The sequence below is a fragment of the Crocuta crocuta genome, unplaced genomic scaffold (genome assembly GCF_008692635.1).
Source record: "Crocuta crocuta isolate KB4526 unplaced genomic scaffold, BGI_CrCroc_1.0 scaffold587, whole genome shotgun sequence".
Classification (NCBI taxonomy): Eukaryota; Metazoa; Chordata; class Mammalia; order Carnivora; family Hyaenidae; genus Crocuta; species Crocuta crocuta.
This window is the reverse complement of record NW_027532403.1, coordinates 819,063-832,070: the sequence shown is the minus strand read 5'-3', so window position 1 is coordinate 832,070 and position 13,008 is coordinate 819,063. Positions and strand designations below refer to the sequence as shown.

Genomic DNA, 13,008 nt, shown 5'->3' with positions numbered 1-13,008 from the left:
AAAACAATAACAAACCTCTTTGCCGCAAGCTCTCAACACCTCTAGGATTCTGTCCCCACATCAAGGGAGCGGCCTACACCTCAGGGCTCTTGTCAACCTGTGTCAAGTCCTAGAATGTCGGCTTTGGCAGAGAGCCTGGGGTGACCTCCTCCTGAACAGACTTCATGTCCTTTGGTGTTTGAGATAATATATAAAGAACATGAAAATAAATAATAGACAATGAAAATAGCCACTTTTTGAATGTCTGGGTATGTGTCTGTCACACACCAAATAGATTGTTTTACCTATGTTATATAACCTTATCCCTACAACAACTCAGACAGCTTTGTTCCCATTTTACAGATGAGGTTACTGAAGCTCAGACTGGCCTAGTAGCAATAGTGGTCTATCAGAGCTGGACAGTTAAACAGATAAAAGCAGATTTTATTCAGGAACTGTTGGAATAGGGGAAAGAGTTCAGTATAGAACTATGCTCTGAATACTGATAGATAAGTGGTACTGACAGCCAAGGGGCAGAGTGGGTGACAGTGGGGAAAGGGGTGGGGAGGTGGTTGGGAGCGGGGTGGTCAGTGGATAGAAAATTACCAAGGGAACCATCAGAAGTTATGAGCAGGGGATGATTCCAGTTAAGCAGATGTCGCAGGATTCTTGCTGAAAGCAGTCCAGCTGATGAGAGATCACTTGGTTGGGGTGCAGGTGAGGAAGAAGAATTTGATCATGTGTTGGTGGTGAGTTTTCACTGACCTGACGTAGCAAGATTTTGCTAACGCTGGGTGACGGGCTGTATAAGGAGGGACACTGAAGGTCGAGGCTTCAAGGGCTTAGAGGGGCCTCACTAGGGTTAGGTCAAAAAGCGAGTCAGGTCTTTGACCAGCATGACTGCAGAGTGGTGCTGAAACTCTGGGCTGCTGTGTCTTCTCCAGAGCTCCTTGCTGCCTGGAAGTCTCTGAGGGGCCTGTGCTTTGCTGATGGGTGCCCGCACAGAGGTCTCAGGTTTTCTAGAAGAGTGTAAAAGAACCTTAAAGTTGTATCTGCCTTATAGATCTCTATCTGGAGTATTAGTTATAAGCTAAGAGGTGTGTTTCTTGTCAGGAAGCACTGATCTGGTACCTGAGCAAAAGGCAGTTTTTTGACTTCTGAACTTTAAAGAGCAAACGAGAAGTTCCAGTCAACACCTTTGAAGTTTAAACCCCTTAAATGTTTTACTGTCTTTGACCTGGCAGGATATAAACTGTTAGACTGAGTGGCTTAGGAAAACTATCCATTTCTTTTTCTCAAAAGTGCCCCCCACCCCAGTCTTGAGTGTTTGACTTATTTGGCTTATTCACGGCCTTAAGTGAAGAATTTTTCTGTAATTAAAAAAGCACCCATTTTTTGGTAACTTTTCCAGTGACATCAGGAAAAAGTCTGCCAGTAATGCTTATTTGCCAACTAATAATAATAAAATAAAAACAATGACTCTTCCTTTAATCATTTTCTGTAGGTCATTTAGGAGGCATTGGTACCAGATTTGTTTCCCTAGCACAAATGCTTTTCAGAGCAGTAAGCAGCTGTTAAGCCTGTTTGGTTATCAGCAGGATGTCCCTGATTTTCCAGTCTGTAAGGATTTAATGGCTTGATTCCTAAATTCCATTTTAGGAATTCGGTGGGTGGGGGAGGCATGTGGAGGGAGAGTTATTCTAATGCTGAAAAGGTGTTATGTGTTTGCATTTTCATTTTTGTGAGGTACCCATTGACTGTAGGAAATTGTGGCTGTCCTGTCTCACAAAATCCTAAATCCATTTTTGTGAAGGATAAATAAATGCGTGAGATGCTGAAAGTCCGATGTATTATGGAATGTGAATATGTGCAACTAATAGCTACATCCTTGGTCTAAGACATTTGGATGAGGATAACCAGTTGAATTTCAGAGAAAACATACAGTTGGAGGTAGCGATTTCTCTTTGCCGTGGAAGTTATCCATGCATGAGTAAATGACTCCTTAATAAAAACTGTTTCTGTGCAAATGAGCAGATGCCCTACGTGGGGGACAGTAGGAGCATATTGTCACCTTGGATGCCAGTGTATTTGCTTAATTAGTCGGTGCTTCACACCAGGATCTGCAGCATAAGTAGGATGTCTGTTAGGATATACATCTGTTCTCCCTTTAAGTACTTCTAAGAATTCTAACAACCTAAAGGGACATTACTTCTTGAGATCTAAGCCTAATCATAGGAGCCATAGCCTCCCACATTTTAATTATAAACTTTGATCCTCTCTGGGGTCTTTGATAATTTTTTCTTCTCATTTATATTATTCATGTTTCTAGAGTAGTGCAACACAGGTTTAGACTCTCTTATCCAGAATCTCTGGGGTCATGTGTTAACCTAATTCTCCTGGGATATAAAGCACATTGATATTTCTATGACACAATGAATGATTTTTCATGCCAGCTGGGATCAGTAGAGCCCATATCTAACTTCATGTCAGTTTTGATCAGGTTTTACAACCAAATTAGTTTTAAAAGCTCGGCTTTTGGGGTTTTTGATTTTCAGATGGATGTGTTACCTAATTGTGGTAATTTCACAAAACGTACGTATATCCTGTTGTATACCTTACACTCACACGATGTCGTATGTCAGTTTTCTGCTCAGCACCTGTTGTGGTTTCTTAGTAAAGCAGCATCGTGTTCTAATATTGTGTGTCAGTCTGGTTTTCCGAGTTTTACTACAATTATGTAATCTATACTGATTCTTTCCTAAATGCAGTGCTAACTAAAATTTTTTTCTCCTGGCGTCCCATCTTACTGCAGGGACTGCCAGGGTGTAAGGGCTCAGTCAGAGGAGGTATGCGTGGATTTGGGGGCTGGAGATAACCCAGGAATAATACTTGATCTCTCAGTTGTTCATTTTGCAGCCTTGGACATGTTACTAGAACTCTCTAAGTTACAGTTTACTTATTTGTAAAACAGGAATAGTAACTGATCAATGTGCTGCATGCATGAGATAATGTTTATAAAACATTTTAGGAGCACCTGGGTGGCTCAGTCAGTTAAGTGTCTGACTGCGGCTCAGGTCATGGTCTCACGGTTTGTGAGTTTGAGTCCTGTGTCCAGCTCTGTGCTGGCAGCTCAGAGCCTGGAGCCTGCTTCAGATTCTGTGTCTCCTTCTCTCTCAAAAATAAATAAACTTAAAAAAATTTTTTTTTATAAAACACTTTGTACAGTGATTAGCATATTAGAAAGAGCTCAGTAATTAGTACCTGTTTTGATCTTCTCTCATCCTAGTAAAAGACTTCATGAAATGTTTTCCAGTGCCTTACAACCTTTGGTTCCTTAAAATAATATTTGCTGAGAGAGTAGAGAGGCAGAAGCAAATCAAGCACTTTCATCTTTGATCAAAAGCAAATTTGGGGGCTCTGGGCTTGAGAGGCAGGAGCAAGAGGGGGAAGCTGGGCCTTGGTGGATTTACTCCCACCCACTATGGGGGAGCTTCCCGACCCTGGTCCTCCCACTCTGCAAGGCTGGACTCAGCCAGGAAGCATTATTTATAAGATAAAATTAGTTTGGTTGCTGATGGTTCTGAAAAATTACGTCTTTTACATTTGAGTTGTGTTATTTCAAAGACTCAGAACACTGAGATTCCTTGCGCAAAAAGGGATCTTTGGGAAAGCTTGTAATTTGAATGTCAGATATCAGTTTCTTGATTTGCAGAAGGAAGGATTTGGATTCCACAGTCTAAACTCCCTTTCAACTCTGAGGATTGTGAGAGAGTAACTGTAAGTTGTTGGAGAATTGAACATCTAAGAATTTGTAATTTTCGCATTGTACCTCAGAAATGTGACTCTTGTGAGGACTGAATACCATGCAGAGAATAGAAATTAGTAGAAGCGTTTAGAGTACTAGTTGCACGATTAAGATAGAAAGCCGTTAGAACCCAGAATCTAATGATGGCAAGGATGAGCCTCCTTTCTTATTTGCCTCTCTAGATTTCCCACTCATTTGAAGAGTTTAAAATGATTCCTCCTGCTGAGAAATCAGGAGGCAGGCCACTGTGATTTGGGAATTTCAAGAAAATAGATTAATATTTGAGTGATGTGATAATGTACAAAGAAGAGAGGGGTATTTTAATATTGAATTCATGAGCTTAATGAAGGTATAGTTTATTTTACCCAACAAAAATAGATCATGAATTTGACTTTATGAAGAATTTTTGTACTATTCAAATAAGTACATTTCTGATAGTTTGGAGAAGAAAATTTGCACATTTATGAACGAACATAGTTTATAGTCCTAACGTTCTTCTGTAAACCAGTTGAGTATTTGAGTTTTGCCATATACAATGTTGACTTTGAGAAATTTATTACACTTCTATAAGAGCAAATGTTGGTATAAATATATAAAGAAATAGGTCACTTATGCTAGACATGTATTGTTCTATTCATTATCCTCAATATTTTTAATAAAAAGAACATAATATTCTTTATCTGCTAGGCTTCTGGGATCGTGGAATTTCTCAGTTGGGGCAGGAGAGGATGGTGTAGGTAGTAGTTGTACGGTATTATGAGTAAGTGGTATATCCAGTTATATAATTTTATAACGTAATTTTACTTTTTATTTTTTTATTGTTTTTTTAAATGTTTATTTTTGAGAGAGAAAGAAAGAGAGCAAGGGAGCGGCAGAGAGAAAGGGAGACACAGAGTCCAAAGCAGGCTCCAGGCTCTGAGCTGTCAGGAGAGCCCAACATGGGGCTCAAACCCATGACCCATGAGATAATAACCTGAGCCAAAGTTGGACACTCAACCAACAGAGCCTATCAGGCACCCTTATAATTTTAAATTTGGAAAGTTTGTTCAATATTTTGTTTCAGAAACTCCTGAAAATAAAATTTACCAAAATCTTTGCCAGGTTTGCAAGTAGGGTGGTAGGTGATGGCTACTATTTTTCTAATGGAGTTAGGGAACAAATGGACTTTATGTTTGTCAAAAGGGATGTCAATTAAAAATGGGTAAGAGAAAGGATGCCTGGGTGGCTCAGCCTGACTTTGGTTCAGATGCTGTTTGTGGGTTCGAGCTCCGCATCAGGCTCTGTGCTGATGACTCGGAGCCTGAAGCCTACTTTGGATTCTGTGTCTCTATCTCTCTCTGCCCCTCCCCAGCTCATGCTCTGTCTCTGTCTCAAAACAATTTTTAAAAATGAGTAAGAGAAAAAAATGTATAAGTGACACTTTTCTGGGTAAGATGGACATACTAGGATGAGCAGTTTGGGACAAGAGCAATTCTAAGGAATTTACATTGTAAATATTGTGTATGGAGATGTATAATTTGGGTTCATGTCCATCAGTAAGTTTTTGGTTCATTAGTCACATGATATCTTAATAAATCTTTGAGGGGTGGCAAGGAGCAGGCATTATAGGATTAATATTTGCATAGATAAATTACATTTCTTTAAGAGTCAATTATAATTTGAATTATGCACTGCTTCCCTATTCCCACTATTGAACACCAAAACTTAATTAATTCTGACTTGCATTACTCACAATATGGAAATTAAATAAAGATTTGAGTAAACCTTAGCTCCCACAATGTATTTTGGGAGGAAATTCTAAGCAAGTATCTATTTTAACTCAATTATTAATTCTAAGTAGTCCATAGCCTGTGTAACATTTTGATAAGACAGTTCTCAAGCCTTATTTGAAAGTGAAGTGAGATAATTGTTGGACCTCAATATTAAGGTAGAATTTGAACAGGGGAAGTTTAAAGAATGACTAAACTTCAATAGAAGAATAATTATAAAAATGTAAACTGAACTCTGAAAGGCACCCTAGGATTTAGGGAGATTAGAAAAGTACATGTAAACTTGGTAAACCCCCTCCCTAAAGCAGGGCTGCAGACCTCATTGAAAAAGGCGTGGTTTAGGGGTGCCTGGGTGGCTCAGTCGGTTGAGTGTCCAACTTGTGGTTTTGGCACAGTCGTGATCTGTCGGTTTGTGGGATTGAGCCCCACATCAGGATCCACACTGACAGCATAGAGCCTGCTTGGGAGGCTCTATCCCTCTCTCTCTGTTCCCCCCAATAAATAAACTTAAAAAGCATGGTTTCATCCCACCAGACACTGGAGAAATTCAGTGGACTGTCTGGACCACAACTGATTGACAGAAACCAGAAGGCAGGAAACAACTGTATGGTGAACAGGCTAGCTGAGGCTGACAGACCAGTGCTGGTGGGTCAGGACTTTGGGAGGGAGGCCCTTGTTGCCAGAGCAGTGCACAGAGTATGATACCTATGCTGAGGTAGATGCAGGAGATAACCCTCCGGGGCACAGTTGAGCACAGGCTGGTGGGTTGGTGAATGTTGGGACTCAGAAGGCTGCTGCTGCGGAGAGGCTTAGAATGCACCGGTGTCCGCACTAGGAGGGCAGCAGTGAGGTGGTCATTGGGGTCAGGCTAGGGCTTTGAGGTCATTGAAGGCTTGCCTATAGGCCTGAGTGCCACCCGATATCCCCATATACAGGTACTGGGCACTGTGGACATCCCCTTCCTCCTACAGTGTCCTTATGATACCCTCTACTGATAAAACTAAGCATTTGTCTTTTACAGTGAGGATAATGTTAAAAGAGTTCATTCTGTTATCTCAGAACAAGTACTGAAGGGTGCATTTGGAGTTGAGAGACAACAGATTGATAATTGGCACAAAAAGCTAGAGTGACCTCCCCAAAAATATTAAAAACAAACCTCAAAAGGGGTGCCAGGGTGGCTCAGTTGTTTAAGCATCCAGCTCTTAATTTCAGCTCCGGTCACGATCTCACGATTCATGAGATTGAGCCCAGCATCTGTACTGATAGCGCGGAGCCTGCTTGGGATTCGCTGTCTTCTTTTCTGTCTGCCCCTCCCCAGCTCGTGCATGCTCTCTCCCTCAAAATAAATGAACATAAAAAAAAAAAAAGACCTCAAAAAATGAAAAGTGCCAGTAAATTACCTGTGGCCTGGAATAAAGCTATTGACACTCTAAAGGAAAACCACACAATTCAGACTCCTTAGAAGAAATCATGTGCTAGTCCAGCTTGCAGTAACAAATTGTTAAAAATATGAAGAAGCAGGAAAGGGTGATCTATAATATAGAATAAAAACTGTCACTAGAAACATACCTTGAGATGATGTTGATGTAGAAATTAGCAGTTAAGAGCATTAAAGCTTCTTAAAGCAATATGGTCTAATGGGTAAGAAACCTCAAAAAAATATCAAAACTATTAAAAAAAAAGAATCAAATGGAAATTCAAACACTGAAGTAGATCTGAAATGAAAACATTTATTGGATGACTTACATGCAGACTAGAGGTGGCAGAAGAAAAGGTCAGTGAGCTAGGAGTCAAAGTTACCTGAAAAATAAAAAAGGAAATTAGATGGGGGGAGAAAATGAGTAGAGCCTCTGTGACTTGTAGGCAGTATCCTGCCATCTTAGAAATGTATAATTGCAGTTTTGCAGTTTTGAAAATAGGAGAGAGAGGAGGAAAAAAAATGTGGCAGAAGAGGTGTGAGGTTTTTGTTATTGTTGTTGTTGTTGTTTGTTAAAGTAGGGTTTACACCCAATGGTGGGCTGGACCTCAGGCCCGAGATCAAGTCCGAACTGAGATCAAGAGTCCAGATGCTTAACTGACTGAGCCACTTGGGTGCCCCTGGCAGAAAAGGTTTTTGAAAAAATGATGGTTAAGAGTTTTCCAAAATTGATGGAAAATGTCAGCCTATAAATTCAAGAAGGCTAATAAATCTTAGAAAAGATAAGTCCAAAGAAAACCACACTAAGGCACAAACAGTCAATCTGCTGAAAATTAATGATTAAAGAGGAGCCTTAGAAGCAAAGTGATGGGGGAGGGAGGAAGGAGGAGGAAACAGGAGGGAAATACTAGGAAAATGACTGACTTCTCAGGAGCTTTCGTAGACTCTGGGTCTAAAGTTTGCTCTTGTCTTAGCAAGAGAACGGGATGCAGGATGAAAAGCAAGAAATGGCTAATGTCCAGGAAAAGACAGGAGCTCCGAATAAAGGTCCCCACACCAGGCATTCTTGGAAGTGTTGCATGTGATTTACTCATTTGTGGTTGTTACAAAGTTAAAAGCATTCTCATAGGGAAGCCTTTCACTCAAATGTAAATTGTAATCATTCAGGTTATTTGCAGGAGAATGTTCAGTCTGCTCATGTTTGTTGTATTTTATTTTATTTTATTTTTAATTTACTCATCTAACCTCTAGAAGAACTCAAAGAGGCAATTCAATTTCCTGGTTATTTTATAAGACAAAATTAGAACTGGCCACTGCCACCAATATGCTTCGTGATCCAGTAGGGTCCTGATTTTTCTGGGCTTTGGTTTCCTCTCCTTTTAAAAGGGCAGAGGGGGTGGATTAAATTATCTGAGCTTCCTTACATATTAAAATTAAGCCAATATACATTCCTGGTCCATAAGCCATTTGGTACCTGAATGATTCAGGTATCTAGACATAAACATTTAATAAGCGAAGTAAGTTCACCTAAATTCAGAGAACACAGATTGCTCTTTTAACTCTGTTAGCAGTAGCTAATTCAGATGAGGCTGACATGATTTTCCATTCAAGCGAAGTTGCAAATAGTTAATTGATGATTTGATTCTGACTGGCTCTTTGATAAAAATTCTGAGTCTGAACTAGCAAAGGTCTTAATGTGTCTCCAGTGAAGGGTCAGAGAGGAATGAGCAGTATTTTCATGAAGCACTGAATCTGAGGGTGGTTGGAGGAAGAGGTGGCATCCATGAGGAACAAAAGTCTTTTATAGTTGTGTTTGCCATCTTGTTCGTACAGAACTAGTACAGCAAACAGTAAGAACGCTGAATAGTAGAAGAGATATAGGGCCTTGGGGTCCTCTTTATTTAGTTAGCATGTGCGGAAAGAGAACTAGGATAGTGCTCAGGCAGCTTTTGAATGGACCATGTTTAGATGTGGCACACAACTCTCTGGATCTCTCTCTTTTTTTAAATTTATTTTGAGAAAGAGAGAGGGAGAGAGAATCTCAAGTAAGCTCTGTGCTCTCAATGCAGAGCTTGATGCAGGGTTCGAACTCATGAACTGTGATATCATGACTTGAGCTGAAATCAAGAGTCAGACACTTAACCGACTGAGCCACCCAGGTGCCTTGGCTCTTGGTGTTTTTGGACCAGATATCTGCCACATGGCCACATTGCAAGATCTACTAAGGGTTATATTAAACTGTGTGCTCAGGAATAAGGAGAGTATAAGGTACATAGAAATACAGGTAGTTGGAAAAATAAGTGAGTGAAAAAAATATCAAGACGATTTTTACTCTATGAAAAACAAACCGTTGTACAAAGAGGGGAATAAAATAATGATGATAATGGGTAACATTTACTGTGTACTTTATACTAGATACGATTCTAAGTTTTTATATTTCATATATTACTTTTCTTAAAAATTCTATGAGATAAATAGAATTGTAATTCCCATTTTACAAATGAATGTTGATTTCACCAACAGTGAGGATATCACTCTATTTATTGGATAAATGTGATAGGGATAAAGGAGAATGGAGTAAGAGTCAGGCATCATGGTAGGAAATATAAGTAATATAGAAGTAATATAATACCTAAAATTAAGTAGATCAGCAATATACACATGCCATTTAGAAACACAGAGGTAGGGGCTCCTGACTGGCTCAGTCACTGGAGCATGCAACTTCTTGTTCTTGAGGTTATGAGTTTGAGCCCAAGGTTGGGTGGAGATTACTTAAAAATAAAATCTTAGAAACACAGAGGTAAATATCAGTAAACTTAAAAACCTGAAACTCCTCAGGGTGATCAGTTCAAGTGTGGGATTGTCCTTGTGCCATTGCACTTTCTAAATTGTGTCAACAAAAATATGTCTTGGTGTCAAAATATGGAAAGATCAATATGGACAGCGATGTGTGGGTGGTCATCATTTTTATCGTATTTTCAGGTAGAGCAGAAATGGTTTTGTAAATCGTTGAGTTGTGAACCCTAACGCTGATGGGGAGCTGAGGCCAGATTTCTTTTTTTCTTTTCTTTTCCTTTTCTTATTTATTTATTCATTTGTTTATTTATGAGAGAGAGTACACTTGTGTATGGGCGTGCACACATGGGGGAGAGAGGATCCCAAACAGCCTCCACGCCCAACATGGAGCCTGATGCAGGGCTCGATCAATCCCACAACTGTGAGATCGTGACCTGAGCCAAAATCAAGAGTCAGACACTCAACCCACTGAGCAAGTCAGCTGCCCAGGAGCTGAGGCCAGATTTCTAGACCTGGGTTTCCTCTGCACTTCTTGATCAAGTCACTTAACCTTTGGGCCCTCATTTCTTCAAATGCTCATGAGCATGATGATCTCTTACATGGCTAAAATGGTTTCTAAAATTACTTTAACTTTTAAAGTTTAATGTTTCTGGTGTTAAACTAATTTGTTTTTAAACAAACGCTACTGGGAATGCATCCGAGTTTCAGAGCTAGTTTTGGGTGCAGTATGGCTGTGGTCACAACCAGTATTGGCTATTCTTACCTCGATCTTGGGTAGTAGTCACTAAGCTATAGAGTTTCTTAGTACCAGTTTATGTAAGTATTCATATAATTGAAATCCAGGAGCTTTTTAAAATCCTATTCAAATATAACATAAAGAAGAGGGTGTACCTTACAAGTTCTGAGTTTGGAACGTACAGCTCAGTGACTATAATTGATAATACTATATTGTATATTTGAAATTTGCTGAGAGTAGATCTTAATTGTTCTCACCACACACATACTCTGAGGTGATAGATATGTCTATTGACTTAATTGTGGTCAGTATTTGAGTATATATATATATATATATGTATATATATATATCTCAAATGTTTTATGCTTTAAATTTATAGCATTCTATTTGTCAATTATACTTAGTAAAACTGGGGAAAAAATTATCATTATCCCAGAAGCCCCTTCTAGGTGCTTCCCTCAAGGGGTCCCACTGCCCTGACTTCTAATAGATTAGGTTTTGAACTATATATAAATGGCATGTAGTAGTTGTTAAAATCATACATATATACGCATATACGTTTACTTGTCTTTTAAGTTAAAAATGTTTATAAATACATACACATAAATGTCTGTACACATTCATGCTTTCAGATTTTGGGGGGAGGGCTTGGCAGTTTGTTTCTGGCTTCCCAAGATGACAGTATTTATTTATTTATTTTATTTTTTATTTATTTTTTTAATTCTGAGAGAGAGAGAGAGAGACAGCATGAGCAGGTGAGGGTCGGAGAGAGAGGGAGACACATAGAATCTGAAACAGGCTGCAGGCCCTGAGCTAGCTGTCAGCACAGAGCCTCATGCGGGGCTCGAACCCACAAACCGTGAGATCATGACCTGAGCTGAAGTCGGATGCTTAATGGACTGAGCCACCCAGGCGTCCCAAGATAACAGTATTTAAATTTGTTGAGATTTCCTGTGGATATTGATTGTATAGGTAGTCCAGGTCCTCCTCAACTTATGGTGGTGTCATGTCTTGATAAGCCTGTAAGTTGAAAATGCCATTAAGTCAAAATGCAATTAATACACCTAACCTGAACATCCTAGCTTGGCCTGTCCTTCTTTAAATGTGCTCAGAACACTTACATGAGCACAGCTGGGCAAAATCATCTAACACAGAGCCTGTTTTATAATGAAGTGCTTCCTATCTCCTATAATTTATTGACCGCTGTACTGAAAGTGAAACACAGAATGGTCCTGTGGGTACAGAATGGTTGTGAGTGTGTGGGTTGATAGCGCAGCTGATTTGGGGCTGGTGGGCCCAGCATCCTGAGAGAGGATCCTACTGCCTAACGCTAGCGTGGGGAAGATCAGAATTCAAAGTTAGAGGTATGGTTTCTACTGCATGTATATTACTGTTGAACCATCATAAAGTCAGGGACTGTCAGTTTGGGACTGTCTATGCATGCATTTATTACCCATTTACAACTTGTAAGTATGGGCATCAAAGCATAGTTTCAAATATGAAACCTTATATTCTAGGTCCAGTGGCATTGCAGAGCACGGATGGTTGCAGGAGCCAACTTTTACATTGTCGGACGAGACCCTGCTGGCATGCCTCATCCAGAAACAGGGAAGGATCTTTATGAGCCCAGTCATGGTGCCAAAGTGCTGACAATGGCCCCTGGGCTCATCACTTTGGAAATAGTTCCCTTTCGAGTTGCAGCTTACAACAAGAAGAAGAAGCGTATGGACTACTATGACTCTGAACAGTAAGTTTTATAGTCACAAATCCATGAGACACCTTGTGCTCTACGCTGCTCCTAGGGCTTTAACATATTGTCTCAGTTTTTTAATAACTTCATTTTGTTGTACAAGCATTGTTATACCCATTTCAGAGAAAGGCCAAACCAAGGAAACTAATTTCTCAATATCCCAGCAGTTAGAAATAGAAGTAAAAATTGAATCTGGTTTCATGGTTCACGAGTTCAGTTTCTTTTGTTGTGGAGTATGTGAGGGCAGTATTGACATGATTGTGTCTGCTGTATCTACTGTATGTTATGGAGCATGTAGAAGTAGTCCAGGGACTTAGAGGTGATTACTCTGGCGAGCCCAAAACATCTTAGTAGTGAGAGAATTTAATAATTTTGCAGTCACTATGTGACAGGCACTGTCCTAATAATAGCTTTATAGGCATTAAATTAATTATTCCCCACAACAACCCTATGGTGCTGTTATCTCCATTTTATAAATTAGTAGTAAGCTGAGGCATACAAAGTTCAAATAACTTGTAGAAGGCCCAGAGCAGTAAATGGCAGCCCCACCAGTTGTGCCCAAGCAGTGTGACTCCAGAGCCTTTGTCTTTGACCACTAAGAGTGTAACTTCTTTCCTCAAAGATCTTAGAAGGAGCAAAAAACTGACAAGCTTTTAGTACAAATTATTGGTAGTGTTGAACATGTATCTGTGTCCCTTTAACAAAAAATTGTATTAATTTTTATTTATATATATATAATATCAATTGTTAGTACAT

At 39.7% G+C, this 13,008-nt stretch overlaps 1 protein-coding gene across 1 annotated transcript in view; it reads left to right on the top strand.

The window, feature by feature from the left end:
• The window catches only part of PAPSS1 (3'-phosphoadenosine 5'-phosphosulfate synthase 1), a 100,405-nt gene that overhangs the window by 69,232 nt on the left and 18,165 nt on the right, over window positions 1–13,008 (top strand). The window contains exon 11 of the mRNA XM_077778467.1: window positions 12,020–12,249. Within this exon, the coding sequence (XP_077634593.1) occupies window positions 12,020–12,249 (230 nt within the window). The remainder of the gene's footprint in view (window positions 1–12,019; window positions 12,250–13,008) is intronic.